The 17,595-nt window shown below is 27.3% G+C and overlaps 1 protein-coding gene across 3 annotated transcripts in view; it reads left to right on the forward strand.

The window, feature by feature from the left end:
• Positions 1 to 17,595, forward strand: part of Osi24 (Protein) — a 144,740-nt gene that overhangs the window by 72,646 nt on the left and 54,499 nt on the right. For all 3 annotated transcript variants that reach the window (XM_075354854.1, XM_075354855.1, XM_075354856.1), the window contains exon 4: positions 6,518 to 6,744. In XM_075354854.1, coding sequence (XP_075210969.1) covers positions 6,518 to 6,744 — 227 coding nt within the window. The remainder of the gene's footprint in view (positions 1 to 6,517; positions 6,745 to 17,595) is intronic.

Genomic DNA, 17,595 nt, shown 5'->3' on the forward strand with positions numbered 1-17,595 from the left:
AAAATCGTAATATTAAAAAGAGATTCCTGATATTTAAATTCAAAGTAATATCCTATTTTAAGTACTTTCAGTTCATACTGCTTTATGGCACTGAAGTGGAGACACACAACTCAGACTTTTCTAAATTAATCGGATATAACTCAGACTTATTTAAATTTAATCAATCTATTGTTTTTGCACCAAAGAAAAATTTTTTTTTTATTAAATCTTAAATTACTATGGTTTGATTACTTTAAATTTTATTGTATAGTAAATATAATTTTTCTGTGCCTGTCGGCAGGTTAAAGTATAATTTAAAAACTATTGATCTGATGTGGTTGATCACGGTACCGTTAAAAGAGTTGATTACTTATATATGTATTCTTGGGATAGTACTTCCTTTGTGAATCAAAACGATTATTTTCCACGTAATCTTTTGTATTCTTTCAAAACATTTATGAAACAAAACCTAAATTACTAACGATTTAAACGTCTTTTCCTACCGCATTTTTGAAATCTCAGTCGGGTTTCTTTTCTTTAATGATTCAGTTTTCTCCTCGTATTTCGCAATCGATGAAAATTTGTGATAGTGAGATAAATTAAAACCATATAACCTTTTAAGTAACATTTTTTTGAGATCTTGAACATAAATTTCACCATCTTCATATCTAAAGTGCTTTTCTGTCATTTTCTCACTTATTTTGTTTTCTCTTAAAAAACTTATATTGTACAAATACTTTTTATGTAAACTTTTTTAAAATTTTCTTGGACTTTATCCCTTATCGGTAAATATTTTTGTTTGATTTTTTTCTCTGTTAATTGTATTATTTTTTTTTAGCAAAACTTTCAAAGTCGTTTGAAAAAGTTTACTCTTAAACAATTTCAATAAGTTTTTGGGATGACAAGTAACACCTATCTCATTTATTTTCAGTTACGGTTTGTGAAATAGATTTATGCTTATTTTTTGTAACTAACTTCTATACTACATTTTAAAAACGACTGAAACAACTTATTGCCATACGAATTTGACAGTACTGTTAGCTAATGTCTCATATCAAATATTAACTTAATACGGTTTGTTTAGAATTAATATTTACTAATACTTTGTATTTTGGTTAATTTTGTTCTTTGATAATTTTTATTTGATATATATTTTTTTTCACCCTCTTATTTGCTTAGATAGAACATTTTATTTATTTTTAATTGCTTGTTTTATTATTGTTTTTCGTTCATTTACTTATTCTTATTCTTTTTTATTATCTGCTGATTATTGTTTCTATTTTTACTTTATTTCACTTATACATACATATTAGATCACTTTACATTAGAGACTTCCTTTAAAATATCCTTTAAGGTTCTTTTTCAGATAAAAATTGTTCTATCGAGAGGTTTTTTTTTTATTTGATGAAAACTACACTGTATTAACAAAGGAAATTAGAGTTGAATTATTATAAAGAATTAGGGGTGATAAATTACATCTATTAATATTCAAAATTTAACTTACAAATGAAATAGATAAATTTATAATATTAAAAGTAAAAAAAAAATTTTTTATAACACGACTAAATTATAATAACACTTATTAAAAAAAAAATTCAAATTGTCTTTATAGATAAGAAAAAAAAAATTAAATTAAATAATTTATAAAAAAAATCTGATTATAATATTTATAACAAAGTTTGAGTTCGTAAAAGGAAACAAGGGAGGAAAATTATAAAAACTCCTTCATAGGAATGTAGGAATAATAAATAGAGACTATAAATAACGGTTTTAGAAAACTTTACAGGCGCACATAATAAACAGAAATCTAGTTATGTTGATCCTATTAAGGATGTTAACTGTAGATTTTCAATTGTAGGTAACATGAAAATATTGGAAATAAATAACATATTTGAGTACATTACTCTCGGGAGATAGAATACAAAATAAAAAAAAAGACAAAAAAACAGCAATGCAAATGTAATTAATGAACGAGTAAAGTTTGGCTATGTTGATAATTGGATTAACAAGAATGAAACTTAGATTTAAAAATACGAGTATATTCAAATTATGGTACCAAAAACAATAGTTCAGTTATATTCTACAGATTCTAATAATTGCAAAGTAGTTCACTCTGTATATCAGTGACTGAAATGATAAACATAACTCCCTATATTATTGATAATTTAACTGTATTTTTAATCTAAATTTTGTACGTATATGTTTTGATGAAACAGAGATCTGCAAAAAATTAAACGTGCGCGCGCGCGCGCACACACACACCCACACAACAAACAGAAAGAAAAAGATTAAAACACAAAAAAATAAAAGTAAATTTTATTATTAATTTTAAAATTATTTTTTATGGCACTTAGAAGTACATTAGCCAAATTGTTTGTATTTACTTGGTGAGAGTATTCCACCGCAACTAAGTCCTTGAAATAAAAGTCTATTTATTCAGTAACTTACAATCTTCTACAAGTAAACTAATAAATGATTAATTGACGTTTATGGGAAATTCTGTGTCGCTTGTTTCCACATATTTCTCACAATCTTTTCACTGCATTGATTACTAACACCTTATTTTTCAGTTATTTAACATGTTTATATTGCAACAAATAAACAATAATGTTAAAGATTTAAATAATTGAAAATTCTAAAATAATTTTCTTAATAAAAAATTCACTTTTGATGAAGAAATTAAAGAAAACTTTCAACATTATAAGAAATGTTTATAAATAATGAAAAAATTATTAAATTTCAGCTCCTAAAATAACCTAAAAATAATAAATTAAGAGCTCAAAATCAATATGATTTCCAAGCTTAGTAATTTAACGCGGATGCGATCTAGACTGTAAATGAAATAGTTTAGATTTATTTCAATCATTCCAAATAAAAAAAAAAAAAACAAAAAAAGCCTTAACAGTGCTTTTGGATCTAGTGAAACCTTTTGACACGATACTACATACAATTTTGGTAAATAAGTTGGAAAATTGTGGAATACGAGGCTTAGCACACAAGATGTTCGAAAGTTACCTCAAAGTCAGACTTCAAATTATTATAGCAAATGGAAAAACTGATAAAAAATCATCAGCCAAGTTAGGACTGCGTCAGAGTTTCCGAATGTATGTCAACGATTTACTTATTAATCATATTGAAAAATATAACGTTATATTTATCCTTTGCGAATGATATTGACCTTACCTTTTCTGAAGATTCATAGATAAATATTTACAAATCAGCTGGAATAGGTATAAGTAGAATAAAATGTTGATAAATATACACTCACTTAGTCTGAAAATAACAGAACAAATATATAACCTGTTTACATAAAGCAAATAGACTTCCACCTAATGCTAATATTAAATCTCACAAACCTAAATGCGACACACCAGTTACGTATAAAATTACCTCGTTTCTGAGAAAGTCAAATATGTCAAATACTTAGTCGTCACTGTAGATAATTATTGTAAAAAACGCTTTATTCTTGTGAGTATGTATTACTTGTTTTTTTATTTTTTCGATGTACTATTTGGTTTTACTACTTATGATGCTAAAAACTGTTTCAAACAGTTCTTGTTAATTTTTAATTTGTCTTTAGGAAGTTATGATAGGATTACAAGTTATTAGGAATAGTATACGTTATTAGGAAGCGTATTATTATTCCATAATACGCTTATCTTTTATTTAATGTTTGTTTTTCCGTTTAAATTTCAATTGTAATATAATGTCATAAATTGTCTTATGAATTATCTAATAAATTTATATTTCACCGACTTATTTTTGTAATACTTTCGACTCCCGCTGACAACACCAGTTCTCTGTTGTCTATCATTCCGTAGTAAGTTTATACTTCTACGTAAAGAATGATTCAGGAAGAAAGATAAATATTTTGGGAAATGATTTTAGAGCTTGAAATAAGTGAAAAACATTTATACAAGCATTTTTCCGAAAACGTTGTGTAATCGAGGTACGGCTAGCGAAACATCTCGCTCAGATTTCGGTTTCACCGATTAAATGAGGTTCTACTGAAATATTTAAGACTTTATATAAGGGGTAAACCTGCTGATTTAGTATGTGCTTTGACCTTGAAAAATCTAATAAAACAGGTTCTAGAAGTGTACCTTCCTTAGTTTTCATCATATCCAAAGTAAAACAGAAAAGTTCGGCGGCAAAAAATACGTTTTTTTAGGTACAATAACATTGATAAATGACTAATGTCCCTAATTTTATCGGCTAAATTTGTAAAGAATTTAAATTTAAAAATTTGATGTAAAAGGTCTATGAAAAACAAAAAAAGAAATGAAGTTTTTTTATGGAAACAGAAAAAAATATACAGAAAAATACGAATCTGAGAAAATTAAAAACAGCTGGTTGACAACACCAACTGTATTCTTCAAAATTAATATGAATATTTCTCATTGTTTTCATAAAATTGTGTTTATGTGTTAATAATAAACTTTAGGCGGTTTAATTGTTTTTAACACAATTTTGATTGCGTTTAATTATTTTTGAGAATCAAGTTAAACAATGAATTTGTATTTATTGTACGCTAAACTGATAAACATTTTACAAATTGAATTTGAATTTATAAAGCTGAAACTCTATTTTGAGTTCTTTGTTTTGAAAAATTGTATACGGGTTTTGCGATGGAATTTCTCCAGCTGCGATTGAAAAATACCGACTTAGGTATCCCGGACAAATAGTTCCAAATCGTAAGGTATTTTGTATGAAAGGGAAAGAATTCTTCAAGCGGTACATTTTAGTTCTACAACGAGCACGCGAAGAATTTCTACAGGAGTCAAGGTTCCATAATGTACGGTATGGAGGACATTACACGCTCACGGACTGCGTTCTATCATGTTCAGAAAGTTCAACACCTCCAGCTTGGAGACCATGCCAGACGACTGCAGTTTTGTCAATGCGTTAACAATAATTATTACTTAATTCTGTTCATTGTATTCTCGGACGAAACTTCTTTTACGTAAAGAAGTAAAGAACTTCTTTTTACGTAAAGCGATTTAGAACGAATAGAATTCACATCGATGGAAAACCACACTTGTGGTTGAATCAAATTTCGAGCAACGATTTTCGGTGAACGTTTGGTGTGGTGTAATCTATAACCAATTAATAGTCCTCTTCATATTAGAACAACGTGTCACGGGGAAGAAATTATCTGGAATTTTTAAACATAAGATTTCTTATAGCGCTTGAAAGTTTCTCATGGGCGAAACAGATTGAAAAGTATTATCAGTTTGATGGGCACCAGTACATTTCACGAATAAAGAAAGACAATTTTTAGATGAAAAATTTACTGATAAATGGTTTGGAGGTAGAGGGACGATTAATTGGCTACTTAGATCACGAACCTTACTCTCTTAGATTCTCCCTTAGATTACTTCTTTTAGGAATGATTAAAAAGCGAGGTGTAGAAACAAAAAGTAGACACACGTGACTGATCGATCACGTGTGTACATATTGATCGATCGCATTGTAAATGCTGCTGCCCTTATCAAGGAATGTGAAGAAATCATTACTTTGGTGACAGTAAATGTAAGGAAACGAGTTGAAAAGTACATCGATGTCAATGGTAGAATTTTCGAACATTTATTGTAAATTAATACACTATAAACTGCAATGAGTATTTTTTAAAAAGTAAATTAAAACTATTTTAATTTTTAAAGCACTAAATTAATTGTAATAAAAACATTTTTTAATTTTTACAATTTCATAACATTTTTCTGTTTTTTTTTTGTTTTTGTTTTTTCCAGGTTTTATTACCATAGTTTTCTCAGAGTTAATCTGTCTACAAGCTTTCGCAATAAAATTTACTCATTTATTAGTCATTTAACAAAGTTATTGTACTTCAAATTTAAATAAAACCTGTTTTTCGTCACCGAACCTTTCAGTTTTACATTGGGTATCATAAAAAGTAATGAAGATAGAGTCCTGGGATCTGTTTTATTTTATTTTTCAGGTCAAAACACATAAAAAAATCATTAATTTTTCTTCTTACACAACGCCTTAAAATCTCAGTATGACCTCGTTTCACCGGGGGAACCAAAATCTGTTTCTCGATAACAAAGCGTTTTTGGATATATGTTTGTATGAACTTTTCTTTTATTTCAATTCTAAAATCGTTCCCAAATTATTTCTCTTTCCTCCTGAATCACTGTGTGTATAAATATACATATTTACTTAAATTAGCACTTTAAGATAGAATAGTAAATATTATTTTTGTACTTTGTTTAACGTTGAATAATGAATAAATATTCTTGGCAAATAAATTTTGCTGGAAACGGAATAAAATGTTGAAGGTGTAATTTTATTAAAATAGGTTTGTTTAAGCTAACGGGTTGAGAGGCCTATCTGTAACTACTGAATATGCCTTAAAGTTTTGATGTAAAATGACATTTCAGGAAGAAAGAAGTCTACCATTACGTTCTGTAGGATTTGCTTGTAATTTAGTCAACTACGTTTTTAACCTTTTTATTGTTATTCTGTGCTGTCTAGTTTTAAAGTAGACTAATGTGATAACTTATTTAATTTTTATGTTTAGGATCAGACGGGAGGCTATGACACTGAAGCAGCAGGTTCTGACCACTATGGCGTTTGGTCATATCCACCTGAAGGCGGTCATTATGCTCAAGGATTAACAATGCTTCAGAGCGCGATAGGCCGTCAGCCGCTCCCGGCCTATCCTAGTGGAAGTGCAGGATCGAGTTCTTCTGGTTCTAGTCTGTTTGGCACTGGTTCAGGCGGCTTTGGAAGCAAATATCCTGAGAGGTATAGCTGTGCGTTTTGTATATTTACTTAAAAAAAAAAAGAATAAAATATCTGATATGAAATCATTAGAACATTGTCTGTTACACGTACCTACTAATGAACATGAACAGCACCTTCGTTCTAGATTTGCTTGAGACTGAAGCTAGTCTATTGTCTCTTTTAATGAATCATGTAGTTTTCTTTCATTTTTTAGTGTTCTCTTTGATTCATATCTTGTTAATTCTTACTCTGTTGATTCATATATATGATATGAATAAAAATAAAAATTAGTCATATGAAAATGTTTCTGATTTTCAACACTTTTGAATTTTTTTTGACCAAAATAAAATTTGTTCCATATTAAATAAAATAATTTTTGTTTTAAAATCATCATGAAAAGTAAAGCTTTGAGTATTTTTAATTTCATTATTTTATAGCGTTAATTGCAAATTGAAATAAAAATATCTGCTTGACGTCTGATATTTTGTTGCCGTTTAACTTCAGCAATTTATAATCGCAAACCTTTATTTTATTTACTGGTAGTATATTATTGTGTTCTTTATATGAAACAAAGAATAAATGAATTAAGTTATCAGAGTTATTTAGACTAAATAAAGCTATCAAATTTTATCGTTTATTTCCCCAAGGAATCGTAGGATAATATGAGGATTAAAGAGATAATATGAAATGTACTACCGGTGTAGGATATTGTGTTTTTTTAAAGAATTCATTAGAAAATATTTTATTACAAATAAGTGTTATCCATTTTAAAAGGTTTTTGAATTAAAAATATCTATTATAATGAGAATATTTCGTAACTGCTGACATAATTCATAACATTATTTCTGGTACTGTAAGCGTTTAAAATCTTATTTTGTTAACATAATTAACATTTTAAATAAGAGGAAAAATTATAACTATTCTGTAGAAGGATAAATCTAATAAATTATAATAAAAATTTTAACTTCAGATTTAATTACTTTATAACTTAATATTTATTAAACCAAAGTAATAATTATAAATAACATTTTTTTAAACAAAACTATGAGAAAGTTTACATTTTTTTTTCTATCAAATCAAATCAATATAACACAAAATTTATTTTTCAAAGAATTATTTCATTTTTTTTTAACGGATAATAATACTATCAGACTTTTTCCCAACTGTGATCCATGTACTGGTTCAAAATTTTCTACCAAAATTAAAATCAGTTTCCTTTTTAATGATTTTGAACGTAATCAAACCCCCTGAATATCCTAATATACTTCAAAATTCTGGACACACTCATTATTAATTTGTATTATTTACGTTCTTTTTTTCATTTTTACAATGAAAATGTGTTTCTTTGTTTATTTACATTGTTTCTAAATTTTCAGTGAATAAGTTTCCTGATAAAAATCTTTCATGATCTTTTGTTTCATAAGAAATAATCGGAAACTGGTTTTAATAAGTAGATATATTGAGAACATAACCAGTTTATTAAAACGTTTTATCCCATGTGATAATTTAGATTATATCTTTCTTTCTGATTAAATTATTTTTTTTTCAATTCGTACTCAAACGAAAAAATCTATATGGTGTACCTAATGAATCAGGTAAAGTGTCACAAAGTTTTTTAACCCAAACAAACGTTTTAAGAAAGTTTTACAAACAAAAAAATTTGTTTGATTTTAAAACGGAAGAAAAACAGGAATATTATTTTTTTTTAAAGGACATTTTAAGGTAAATTTTAAATCAGCTTTCTTTAATGATAGCTTGTTTACATTTTTAGGGTCTTGTTCGATATAGAAAATCTTTAGGCTATTAATTTTTTTTTAAACTTTTACGGCAAATAATTTTTCGTGAATCCTCTCATGCAAATTTTCATGGTTTGAATGATTTATTTTTAATGATTTATTTGATTAGTTATTCTTATCGATAATTATTTCTTATTATGGAAATCAATCTGATAATTCATATATTTGAAACATACGGTAGATTTGAGCGGTCTCGGTTTAAACAAGAAAATTGGGGTATCTAATCTGACCGACGAAATCGATGAATCGTAACAGAGATCTGGTCCAGATAGAATGGAATGTATTTTGCAGCAATAGATCCTCAGTTGCACCAATCGAGGGAATAAGGGTTGTTTATTTATGCAGCAGAAGTACTTTGGAAATGTGCTGAGCCGGGTAGAAAAATAATTTTCACCGTATAATAGTGTATGAGTCAGTATATGACAGTGAATGAGTCACAGACGTTCTTAAAACGCAAACAGATACACATAAAATGGATTAATTCCATTTCTAATCAAAGAAATCAGTTTAGAGAGCTGTAAAGCGTTACAAAAGAAGATATGCGATTACGAAAGAGAAAATTTACCGAAAGATAAAACTACATATAAAGATGTACAAGTATTTGTATGTGTTTTCTTGGGTGTGATGTTATTTTAAAGATTTGCATAACCCACAAGTTTTATAAATTTAAAGGTCTCTTTTAATTGGGAGTGAAGGTATGTTTTAAATTTCAATTTTAATGTTATAAAAAAATGTTCTGACGTTAGAGAACTAAATAAAAAACTCCTTAAAGAAAAACAAATTTCACTCACGAATATTTTAAAAATATTTCGCGATATTTTCAAAATAAACTATGAATATAAATATGAAATAAATTAATAAATTAGTATAAATATGAAAAAAAAATCTATGGATCATTTTGTAAATCTTTCTGTACATCCAATTATATTTATAGTGGGTTTGGTAAGTAGAAACCATAAGTAAATTTTATTTCCGTAAGCAAATGGAAAGTATTTTCCTTGAAATACCTTAATTAAATAAATTCTAAAAACATAACAATAAATCAAAGATAGTATGTGCAATGATAAACACCAGGCAACTAAACACTAAAATCCATAAAAACGTTCAGTTGTACGAGTAACACCACGAGGTGAAAGAAAAAGCAACAAAAACAAATGACACCAGAAACATAAATAATCATAAAGATAAAGATAAACATAAATACTTAGATAATGTATAACTGAAGAAGAGAAGCCTCATCCGGAGTATCAGTTTTAGGTTCCTAGGTCCAATACATGTAGTCGCTTCAACCGCCTAAAATCTTTACTAGTTGGACGGTACCGTCCATTATTTTCTGTTCTGTAGTGACCTTTTGTCCTCACTATACTTATAAATCCTACCGCTGGATTATCTGTTTTGTATATTCTTATCTTATCTTGCTCTGCAGGGCTTATATTTTCTACGACCCTCTCATTAAATTAATTAAATCAGGACGTTTTAGTCCAACTGAGCTAGATTCTTTTACAAAAATCTGCCGCAAATTTCTCTCCTCTCCTCTCCTATCCATTTTAAGATCTCTTAATTTAAATGTTACCATCCATCTAATATCAACATCATCTTTTAACATCACTTTAAAGGAATGTGGTTTAAAAATTGCTTTTCCTGTCGTCCATGTTTTGGTACTGTAAGTGTTACGCTCCAAATGAATATTTAAAAAAATATCTTTCTAATCCTTAGATCTACAATTTATATTCAGAGGGGTTTTTTTCTTACAAAAAATGAGACTATCAAAATTTACTTTTAATATCTGCGTTATTTTGTCCACCTATTTCCTGAATAACAAAGTTTCTTCATTGCTGGTGTATTAAATTAGGTTATTTTAATATTTAATTCTTCATTATCTACTTTTCTGTCACATTTCATTATCTTTGTATCAATCTTATTTATTTTCAAGTAAATTTTTCTGCTAGCAATAAAAAAAGCATACCATTCAGAATATCTTACATATTCACTTCGGGTCTGTCGATAGAACACTGCCGCGAGAGAGTTGTAACACCTTTATTTGTTGCTCATGGATCGTTACTCCACTCTGAAATTTTTCCTTCAATTCTATTGAAATTTCTTTTTGCATAGGTACCATTTCTTTAGTTATAGTATTCTATTTCAGTACCTATATATTGTATATACGGTATATGGTATAATACCTATGTAGGTATTTCAGTACCTATTTTTATCAGTGATACCTGATTCTTTAGTAGGTTGTAAATATTCTTTCTTTGAAATTAAGTCATTAAATCCCTGTAAACATAACGGGATTAAAAAATTACGATACGTTTATATTTGTTTGGTTCGTCATTAAATTGAATTATTTTGTAAACTGTAATTCAGGCCAATAGACGTAATTCAAACACGCCAACGTACGTATATACATACATATTGTACTTCTCCCCTCATTTACCCCATACTTTCTTTGTTTTTTGAGGATCCCTGGGTTATGAAACTTCGAGAAATACAAAATAATCATAACCCATATTTTGACTGTCATACTTTCTTTCGTATAGTATAGCTATAAAGCTATGATGCCAGGAAAGTAAAAGTGTTTTCAACTATCATCAATAAGTGAGGAGGTGATGACTGTTAAACGATTTTCATTAAAAACAAATAAGTTCATCCTTACCATTTTATAATTTACGTGCTTTTTGAAGCGTATCGCACAGATTTTACTACAAAATACTAGTGTACATTATTATATTGCCGTAATGGTGTTTATGTTTAGCAATATAGTATTATAGTGCATATAGGTATAATGTACTACAGTATAAATGGTACACAATGTAAATAATATATGTATATATTATTTACATAGAAAAAAATTGGCCCATGACAGAAATGTAATGAAAAATTCTTTGTTGTATAAAATATTAAGAAATATTAACAGCGTAGGTTTTATGTGTTGTTCAGGTTTTTCAAACTTACAAGAAAAAAAGAAAGTAAGTAAGTCACTTAGGATACATCGAATCAAATGAAGTACAAGGTTAAATACTTTCACTAAACGGTGTTAATAATAATAGGTAGGATAATGGAGGTTAATTAAGGGACGCATATAGGAGGGGCTAAAATGAACGAGTTTTTTTTTCAATTATGTATCATGTACCGTTCGTTGACATACTACAGTGACTGGTAATAAGTACTGACCGATGACTCCGCGCCACGATTATGAGTACCATTTGAACCAATGATTTCGGCCATGTTTAATGATTACTAGTCCTATTTGCACGAGTAACATTAATTCATATTAAATAATGGGTTTTACTAACGTCGGTAATGACCTTTGCAGTTAGTGTAATTAATTTCTAATCAGCAGTGTTTAAAGAATATTTATGACGTGAATTTTCTTTTTCATTAATTATCGTCAAACTACAAATACTGATAACCCAATTAATTTTCGAAAGTATAATCTTGGGTAGGCTATTATTAGGCGTAGAAACCAGCAATTTCATTAATTTTCCGAATACATGTACTAAATTTTTAATAGATATTTGATAAAAATATTTTTTGTTTCTTATTTTAATATATCTCATTTGTTGGATTGTTTAAAACTGATCCATTTTATCACCATCTCATTTCAAAGAAAAGAAAAGCTACACATTTGCTAAAGTGATAGTATATTCAACTTGTTAATTCTATTAAATTCTGATGTAAATATTGCCCATTTTAAATTTTAGGTTAAAAATAAAAATCATTTCTGAACATTGTGAAGAAAAAGTTACGCTTTTTTCGATCCAACAAACAGTAATTTAAGTTACGTTAAAGTGTAGAATAAAATTTAGTGAAACGGCTGCTTTAAAACCAAATCCATAATATTATTGTGCTGGCGGATTAAAGTTTTAGGTTGAGATAAAACATATAATATCAACGTTTTAAAATAATAGGCAGCTCTACTATTGTAACATCTGGAAAACAGAATTTAACTCATTTGATAGATATTATTGACCAAAAAAGAATGGAATACTTCTAATGCTCCTGTTAAGGAAACCGAACTTAAAAAAACGAAAACTACAATCATACCTAACGATAATAATACATAAAATAGATAACTAATTGTCTATTTTGTACTCATCACATTCAAATGGAGGCCAGAACAAAACATATTTAGAGAGAGTATTTCATTTTAAGAGAAAATAATCAGAAAAAGAATTGGAAAATTAAATCTGTGTTTACTATTATGCTTTTTACTTGGAAGAAAGTTTATTTTTCACTTTTTAGTGAATAACTTAAGCTTTTCCCTAAGTGAAAAAAAGTTATAAAAATTTTAGTTTACTCTGTTATGTAAAATAATATCTTCTAAACTTATCCTTTTAAAATGTTCTGAGTAAAAACAAATAAGACATCCTGAAAATAGACTTTACTGTATAAGTTATTATTGTAAAGAAAGCGAACGATTTCACTTTTTCTTTGTTTTTACTGTTCATACATCGGCTCACAATCGCTGTTACATTTTCCTAACTATCGAATTGTGAATTAAAATTTTTTTGTGAGGGTGAAAGTATCGTAAAAGAACAATTTAACATTAATTATCGTATATGATTGTTAATATTTTGAATATATTTATACTTTAGACAACGTAATATTTTGAATATATTTATTCTTTAGACAACGTACGGATGTGAGCGTTTGGATTAAGGCGACTTTTTCATGGAATTTAGTAACATCAAGCAAAGTTGAAATTCTCTTCCGCATAACCAGCCCAAATTTAAGTATTATAATATAATTAAATCAACTATTAGAGTAAAAAAAATAAAAATCTCCTAATTTACATTAAAACAGGGAACTGCTTAGTAAAATTAATCAGTAAATAATAAACGTATAAATAAAAAGACAGCTAATTTTATTATAGTTCTTATCTTATGACAATCACATTATTGTTGTCAACAAAAGGAATTCTTGGATTTAATTGCTCAGAATACTGATATTTCATTGATACCTTTGCATTTTGTTCAAAACTGAAGTAAATTAACCCTTTAGATAGATGTTTATATGCCTTTTTATTTATCCCTTTCGACCGAAATTGATCTTAATTGTTTATTTTTGTTTTCTTATTGGGAATAAGAATTCGTGAAAATAAAAATTGATAAGCGTATTATCGCATTATTTTTTTCTAACTTAATCAGTTAGAATCTAAACTTTCTATGTGTACATTATTTTTTCGCTAAGAGTTATGTACTCGGTTTGTATTTTATGTGGATTGTTTAATGAAATAAGTGACTTATTTATATTTTATATTATCGTTCTAAGGAGATGCATTTAAAAAATGTTCTACATTTCTTTAACTCCTAACTCGTAACTTTAAACTCTCTGCCACCAATAAGTTATGCTCTGTTTACCGCACTTGTTATATTTGTATCATAACCCTTTATAATGGACTTCTTGTTATTGCTTTCAACTATCACTGTATAAATAAGTTACAATAAATTTCAAGAATGTCCATTTATGGGCATGAACATTTTATTGTTTGTAAAAATGATTTATTAACATACTACTATTTAGGTATTCTTTATTTTTTAGAGGCATCAGAGTTTGGTTAATCAGTAATAGTTTTATTAAAACATAAATTACAGTCAGCAGAATTTAATGCGTTAACAATAGAATAATGAAATTTCGTTTTAATTACGAAATCTCTTTTTAGTTTGAAGCCGTGTTAATTTAAATGAGTTTTCAGTTAAATTAGGAAATATTAATCAAATTATTATAGTGGAGTTTTTATTAAGCAGCTTTTAGTATAACTTGTTCTAATAATAATTTTTTACGTTTTTGTTGCTAGCTTACTTTGGCAATGCAATGAAATATCTTATCCAAATGCTACCACTAAAATCACTTAATATTAAGAAAAAATAACAGTTATTTATAAAATAACTCATTCAGATTGAAATTTTCTCAATGTTTTACTGAAAAATCAAGAAATAGAAAAGAAGGTGTGAATTACAAAAAATTAAATTAGAGTAAGAAGTTTTAAAAATTCTCTAATCGGTATAAAGCTACCGATTTAATTTATCATTAAAGCTATTGAACATTAGTATGAAGAAAGTATATTCGACATGATATTTAATTTTAATGACTGGATGCCACAGCATAATAAGAAAATTATTTTAATATAATTTAGTTACTATTTTCACGGTTTTTCATTAAAAACGGTACTCCAAATAAGGAAAGGGTAAAAAGGTAAAAGGTATACGCTAATTTCCTTTTTATAACTCAAAGATTACCCGTGGTTTTTTATGATCTACATGTACGTGAGAATGAGATGTAAAAAATTTGCGAAAAAATATTTAAAGTATGCAAATTTTGTCAAACTTGCATTAATACAGTTGGACATTTTCCATAGTGGCCTTCTTTGACAGGAAATTTTATTCTTTACTACTTTTTACTTGCCAGATCTTTCTACATTTTTTAAATTCTTTTAGTGGGATACTGCGGTCTGATTAGTGGATGTTGCAATTTATTCTACACAATACTGTGTGTGGAATATAAAATTTGTAAGGAAAAACGAGGTAAAAAATTTTAATAACTGTATTGTTTGGTTTAAAAATTATCATACTAGATTTTAGTTGATTAAAATTGTTTAATTGGGTACAAGTTGATTAATTTATTAAGATTGAATTAATATTGCGACCGTATACAAATATTTTTTGCAATATATACAAAAATACAAAATTATACAATTCACTTTCGGTATTCTTCCGCATCAGTAATATGATACATAGCCACCATAGATACCTTTATCGAAATCATAAAAACTGATTACTGTTATCGACTAGAAAACCTTGCAGAAAATGACAATATAATATATTATAATATATACAATGTACTGTTTACTTATTAGTACAGAAGTTATCTACTTAAATTATATGTATTTCACTAGTATAAAAAAATATTCAGGACATAGATAGATCTGATATTCGCTAGTAAAAAATTGCCGGATTCTAGAAAGACTAGAAACCAGAAGATGTATGTGATCCGCATTTTGTTAATAGTATACTGATAAATTTGAAAAGAACGGCTCTTAGACATGAAAATTCTGAGGGCATTCTTGTTCGGGCAAGTACTGCGTTAACATTGTTTTTCACAGTAATTTGAAGCTATTCAGGCTCATTTGAATAATAGGAGTAAATAAAGAAAAATCAGATTAATTTTTTTTTTTTTTTATAAAATTGGGGACTACAGATTGGAAGACTGTAAAAAAGCCATCTATAAATCTATTATTATATTAATAAAAGGTTCTTTGTTTGTAAAGGACTACTTCGGTGCAATACTCGTCTTTGATCTTAGCAGACGCATAAAACATATGCGTATTTGTATTCATTACGCTTCTATATCAGCGAATGAGTATTCTGATCATGTTCAACAACTAATCTAATATTCACGTTGAATATTCAACGTTCTAATTTTTTAGTACAGTTCCACTGAAACGTCTTTTCATTTATCGTTACCGTAATAAGAGGGCAGACAAACTATTCTAATACAACGTTGTACAACGTTAACGTCAAACAAAATGAAACAAACTACTAAAGATTGTGTGTGTGTGTGTGTTACATTTTTTCTACATTTCTTTATCACTGTCCTACATTTTACTCTTGTTTAACAGTAATATTAAAGATTGAAATTTGAGGAAAAATGCTTATTATTAAAACATCATTTTATCTTTAGCAGTATAATTATGTACTATTATTATAATTAATTAATAGTATAATTAATAACATTAATTTCACAAAAAAAAATAATTCTATAACATTTTTGATAACTTAAGGTACATTACTGTCAGTTTGATTAAAAATTATATGAGATAGATTCTTTCCAAGGATGCTTGTTTTTAACAATTTTACAAAAGAGAGAATTTTTTCTTCTGCATTATTTTCGCAGTTTTCTAAAAGCCCAAGAACCCTATCCAAAAAAAAAGTTGTACTAAGATGATCGCTTATTTAATTTCCTTTAATCGGCGAGTTTTTAACGCCATTAATTAGTTTAAATGCAATTAATAAAGACAAAATTAGTAAAACGTTTTTTGTGGGTGTTTGAGAGACCTAAGCTTCGAATGAAAAATAATATCTTCTATCTAATGAAAAAAATTAATTTTATGGAAAATAGTTGTTTAAAAAAAATTTTTTATTAAAAATATATTATTCATTTTTGCTTAAGATATTTTCGATTAAATTTCAAATATTACCTTTGTATTCTTCAATTATTATTGTTAAATCGTTTAAAATAGGGATCTTAAAAAATGTCACCTATTTACCACTATCAAAAGCTTATTTTTCATGAAAAGTTTTATTCTTCTTTTGTTTGTTGTGTAAATATAAAATAAACTATATTTATTTCTTATAAAATATAAAGAAATATATATTTCTTGTGCTATACAATTTGTGTATGAATCAAAGGACTCATGAGTGAGTAAACGTTCGTAATAATTTCGTGTACTTCCTTATTTTATTATTTTTATTCTAGGTTGTTGACAAATCTCATGCAATTCGCTAAATTTTCTTTATTAAAATAAAAAAAAACAACTTTTACTATAAGAAAACAAAAATATAAAGCAGCAGCGTGACCTCTTAAAGATAATAACAACCATAATAGTATGAGATACAGTCGACTTAAAGTAGTGTAACGCTAAGTGATAATTCTGTAAATGAATAAGTGATAAATAGATAACTTTTTTCAGTAGAAAAATCAATAATATTTTTCGAAGGCAATTTTTTGAAATTGTAATTGGTATTTTTTTTAATTAAAAAATTCAGTTTTATGCAAAGTAATTTTTAAAATAGCAATAAATCATATCCTAAATAACTGAAGTGAGTAAAAATTAAGTATAATGGGATGGACTGAAGGGATCATTTCTTGTCCTCATAGACGCATCGATTCTTCAAGAGAAACGTATGTACAATTCATAATTTTTTTAGTATTTATGTTTTTTAACATGCTAGTATTTTTATTTTATCTTCTGGTCAGTCCTATCTTAATCATTTTGTTTTGAAATGACGATATGTCCCTACTTGCTAGATCTATAAGATTTTATTGAAAATAAAGAAAAGTATTTCGATTTCCG

This window comes from Lycorma delicatula, chromosome 1 (genome assembly GCF_047948215.1).
Source record: "Lycorma delicatula isolate Av1 chromosome 1, ASM4794821v1, whole genome shotgun sequence".
Taxonomy (NCBI): Eukaryota; Metazoa; Arthropoda; class Insecta; order Hemiptera; family Fulgoridae; genus Lycorma; species Lycorma delicatula.